This window comes from Catharus ustulatus, chromosome 2 (genome assembly GCF_009819885.2).
Source record: "Catharus ustulatus isolate bCatUst1 chromosome 2, bCatUst1.pri.v2, whole genome shotgun sequence".
NCBI classification, from domain to species: Eukaryota; Metazoa; Chordata; class Aves; order Passeriformes; family Turdidae; genus Catharus; species Catharus ustulatus.
Window position 1 is genome coordinate 46,132,477 of NC_046222.1, and position 4,811 is coordinate 46,137,287.

Consider the following 4,811-nt stretch of genomic DNA (forward strand, 5'->3'; position numbering starts at 1 on the left):
CTTTCCAGTACAAGGGAGACATGTAGAGACTCTAGCAAAGGGCCATGAAGCTGAGGAAGCAAAGGGATGGAAAATCATGACAACATGCATCTCCACAAAGCCATCTCTCATCCAGGGATCCTTTGGTGAGCAAGAAGGTAATGGACAGAGTTTGAGCCTTAAGGGTCACACCAAATACCTCCATTAATGTCCTTCAAACTAGGAAACTTTGTATTTGTATATCTGTATTTGGTTGAAGTTCTTTGACATGAAAGTGCCTGTACACCTACAAAATGCTGGCCCTTCACAGCATCTGATACCAGATATTGAATTGCCTTTTTCCTCAGTTTCAGGCAAATTACCTAAGGCAAGTAATTTACCTCATTCAAAATCTGCTTGAAAACTAGAAATTCCTGAGAAGAGAACCACTTAGGCTGGTATTCTCACTTTTAGGAACTTGTTCGAGGCGATTCACCTTAATGATACTGTCAAAGTCAGATGCATGTCGATTCTGAAAAAGATTATTGACTAAAAGTTGTGGATGGCCCAAACTCTCCAGAATATTTTCTCAGCATCTTTCAGCACAAATACAGGCTGGGTGGAGAATGGGAGAATGGATTGATGGCAGCCCTGAGGAGAAGGACTTAGGGGCATCGGATAATGAGAACTGAACAAGACCCAGCCAAGTGCACTCAGTCCAGAAAGCCAAAGGTGTCCTGGGCTGCATCCAATGGTGGGCAGCAGGGCCAGGGAGGGGATTCTGCCCCTCTGCTCTGTGAGACACCACCTGCAGTGCTGCATCCAGCTCTGGGGGCCCAGCACAGGGAGGACAGGGACTTGTATGAACAAGTCCAGAGGAGGGACACCAGGATGATGAGAGGGATGGAGAACCTCTCCAGTGAAGAAAGGCTGAGAGAGCTGTTTAGCCTGGAGAAGAGAAGGCTTTGGGACCATCTTCTACAGCCTTCCAGTACTTAAAGGGGAAGAAGAAGAGCTGGAGGGGAACATTTTACGAGGGCATGTAGTGATGGGACAAGGGGGTTGGACCTAAAGTGAAAGAGTGGTCTAGTGGAAGGCATCCCTGCCCTTGGCCAGGGGAGTTGGAACTAGATGATCTTTGTTGGTCCCTTGCAAACCAAACCATTCTGTAATTCTTCCTATCTGAAAACTGCTGGGATCACTTTGAACTGTTTCTGAACCACTTCTGGTTCAGAGAGTGAACCCCACACCTCTGGTTTTCACATTGCTAGACTGAGATGATCCCAAAAATATCAATTCACTTATGGTATTGGTCTCTCTGGGAGTTACAACCAGTGAAAGATTCTCATCTTTCATACTGAATTATCAAATATTCACGGTATTTAAAAATAGATTTTCCATGTCCTTATCCAGCCATTGCTTGCATGTCTCAGCCAACCTTATGAACACCAACAGAACATGTGCAATATTGATAAAAGAGCAGCCTCTGGTGCAAGGTTGGTGCAAGGGCTGCAGAGAAAGCTGTGTCCATTGCTGGCAGAGGTTCATTTCAATGTCTCAGTGTTTTATTTTTTTTTCAGAAAATTTGCCATCCCTAGAAGTGCTGGAGGCAAGTTTGCTCATTTACAGCCAAGAATAAACAAGAGGTGTCTTTTTAGCATTGCACTGCAGTGGGGACTTCTTGACTGGGAGAATGAGAGGCACAAACTGCAAGGCTGCAAACTCAGATGGATGGCATAAGTGACACAGGGCAAGGGCTCACTTATTAGCAAACTCTAAGCAATACAGACCCTGGTGCTACCAGGTGGTGCTACCAGAATAAGTGCTGCTACCAGAATTTTTGTTCTTTCCCTAAAGCCCAGGCCCAAATCCCACCTGTGAGGGCCAGCTCTGCCTCACCATCAAAGACCTGGGTAGCCCAGCACAGCCCTGTAGTGTTGCCTGGAAGGGAGAGAGATGTAAATCAGCATCATGGCACATCCTGAACTCCCTTCCTACAGGAAGCCGCACTTTGTAAAAGATCCTGATGCTCTGAAACCATTAAAATGACAGATGGGGAATTCCTAGGAGGAGTTTGATTACTGACTTCACAGGCCCAGGAGCTGTGGGCTCTTCAAGCTGGCTCAAGATGTTTTAGCAGGCGACGACACCATCACAGGAGCCCAGTCACGCCTCAGCCTCCCGAGGCTGGGCACGGCTGTGTTGTGATGCCTGGCGTGTGCCACACTGCACCCAGAGGGAATTCTGCCCTGGGCAAGGCTCACAGCAGGGCTGGGGTGCCAGCAGGAGCCTATGCCTGCAATTGGCCAGGCTCATCCCTCCAGGCACTGCTCCAAAAACAGCTCCAAAAATAGCTCCGAAATAGAACTGTGGGGATCCCTGCCTGAAATCGAGCTTCAGAAAATGTGATTATTGACAATGTCCCAGAGGGACAAAGGCTCCTTTGAATTCTGTGTCCACAGGCACCAAGTGTGTTAGTGCCTCTGGACAGAAAAGCCACCCAAACAGTTCATATATGTGGTTACAAGTCTGTTATGCTGCAGGGTTTCCATTCTACAGCACTGTATTAAAAATTACAAATTGAAGTGTAAGTAACTTTTAGTCAATAATTTTTTATATCACACTGTAGCACAGCTGTTATCAGCTCAGGTCAGGAGAGGGATAAGGAATGTTCAAAAAATGATTTTATGTGGTCTTTATTTAAACAAAATGTGCAAATGAAAGCAGAGGTTTCGCATCCTTTTTGCTAAGCAAGTGTATGCCTTTTACATTGGATAATACAGGTTCTTACATTACACACTGCAGTTTTACACCCTCCAGAACCCAACACTGGTGCCAAACAAGCCACCATGGTGGGCTGGGGATACAGCACTCACAGAAACTATCTGAGGAGACAGGCACATCAAACTGTTCCTAAGCATCCCACATTTTACAGCTGGATCACTGCAGACTGAAAGAATTACACCATCGCAGACCCATTACAGACATTAGCACAGGCAACAGATACGAGAGAGTAAAAAATAAAGGTTCGGGACATCCTCAATTGACTGAAAGCTAATTGCTGTGGCATGTTGTGGGTGTTACTGATGTCTGTGGAGGCACACACTGAAATCACCTCCAGAGTTTGTGAGAGCCTTTCAATCCTGATAAGACTTCACAAGAACCCACATAAGGATCACAGTAATCAGGACAACCATGAAGTTGAGGCAAATTTCTCGCGTGGAAAGTTCCATTTTTCTGGGAGTAATGAGGAGAGATCAGGGGTCAGCAGGCAAAGCAAAGGGAAAACTCTGATGACTTCCTTGGATGTGTCCTTGAGCTCAACCTTCAGGTCACAGGCTCTTTGAAAAAAAAAAAAAAAGAAAAATACGTAAGGGACAGATGCATGAAGGTGGCAGATTCAGTAGAGTTTTTTATGTCAGCCTAAATAAATGTTGTTTCAGTGGCCAGGAGTCAGTAAGCACTGGGGTGCCAAGAAGTAAAAGCCATCTTTGGCAGCTTAGCACCTTCTTTGATTTCCAGCAAGGACATTCCCAGTGTCACCCCAAAAAACAGTGCACAGGGTGAGCAATCTGTGGAAATCAATGCTGCTTTCTGCAAGCTTTTTCAAATAAATAATGCCCAAGCCCTCTTTGACACTTTCAACGAATATACATTGCAAATATACTACTGTTAAGAGGCTTGAAATTTCTATAGTTGTCAGCATATTGTTTTTAAAAAACTAAGTGCAAACTTTTTTTATAGAGGAAGACAAATCTGAATTATTTGTTACTACTAAAAATACAAGGAGAACCTAAGGTTAGATATTTTCAATTCTGAAGAACTTCAAATATTTTGTGAGTCATTTCCACAGATGGAATAGTATTTTCTCAAGAAATTTCTGCCCTTCCTGAAATTTCAAGGAAAAATTGAGTTCAAAAATACTAAAAATCTCATCTTTCAAAAACACCATTCAAGTCATATTCCAAAAATCTTCTGTTGGTTATTGCTTTTATTTACTTTACGACAGAAATTTTTGAATTTTATATGATTTTAGAATTCACGCAAAGAGAATATTATGAATATCATGCACTAATATCTGCAAACCATAATCAAAATAAGAACCCTTTAACAAACTAAGTATTAAGCCTAGACAAATAATTTCAGCTACACAACCAGATTAAGCTGTAACATCTCTGGTGAAAATGAGAAGCCTTGGGACCTTACCAGCATGAAGACAGAGTCTCAATTAAAATTACTTTAGTTTGCAGATTAAATATTAAAAGCCTAGTGCATGCAGTTAACAAATTCCTACATTTTCAAGTTGTTTTGCCAGCCTTCTATGTCTTTGCACATGAGAAAATCTGACCTAATAAGTAAGCCAGTTCGTTTACCTTTAGGAGGTAAATGGAGCCCTGTGGTTCTGCCTCTGGACTTTGGGTCACTGCAGATAATTTTTCCCTCCAGGCTTCTGCCAATCTCCCACTCGGTCTGGATGCTCTGTCCCTGCGTGGGCACTAAAGTAGGCTGAGGGTGGAGACCAACAAGTGCATTGGCAATCCAGGTGCTGACATCACTCCCCCCAAATATTTTTAAAGGGCTAAGCTGGGCTGCAAATTTGGTTAAGGATGTTTATGCAGTGGGCTCTACGGGCTCGTTTGCTTCTTTTGCCATGGTGCTGTACTAACAGCAGAGCTGTGTGCATTCCTTGGGAGTCAATTGGATCTGATAGAGAATTTCATACAACCTTAGAATGGTTTTGGTTGGAAGAAACCTTAAAAATTATCTGTTCCAACTCCCCTGCCATTGACAGGGGCACCTTCTACTAGACCAGGTTGCTCAGAACCCCATCCAACCTGGCCTTGAGCTCTTCT

General features: G+C 43.7%; 1 protein-coding gene across 1 annotated transcript; it reads right to left on the reverse strand.

Annotated features, from left to right (window-relative positions):
* Nucleotides 1-2,703: 2,703 nt before the first annotated feature.
* On the reverse strand, nt 2,704-4,419 carry SLN (sarcolipin). The gene is made up of 2 exons (XM_033053014.1): nt 4,332-4,419; nt 2,704-3,299 (listed from the first exon to the last, which is right to left on the reverse strand). The coding sequence occupies exon 2, from the start codon at nt 3,189-3,191 to the stop codon at nt 3,096-3,098; it is 96 nt and encodes a 31-aa protein (XP_032908905.1). The 5' UTR covers nt 3,192-3,299; nt 4,332-4,419; the 3' UTR covers nt 2,704-3,095.
* Nucleotides 4,420-4,811: the final 392 nt, after the last annotated feature.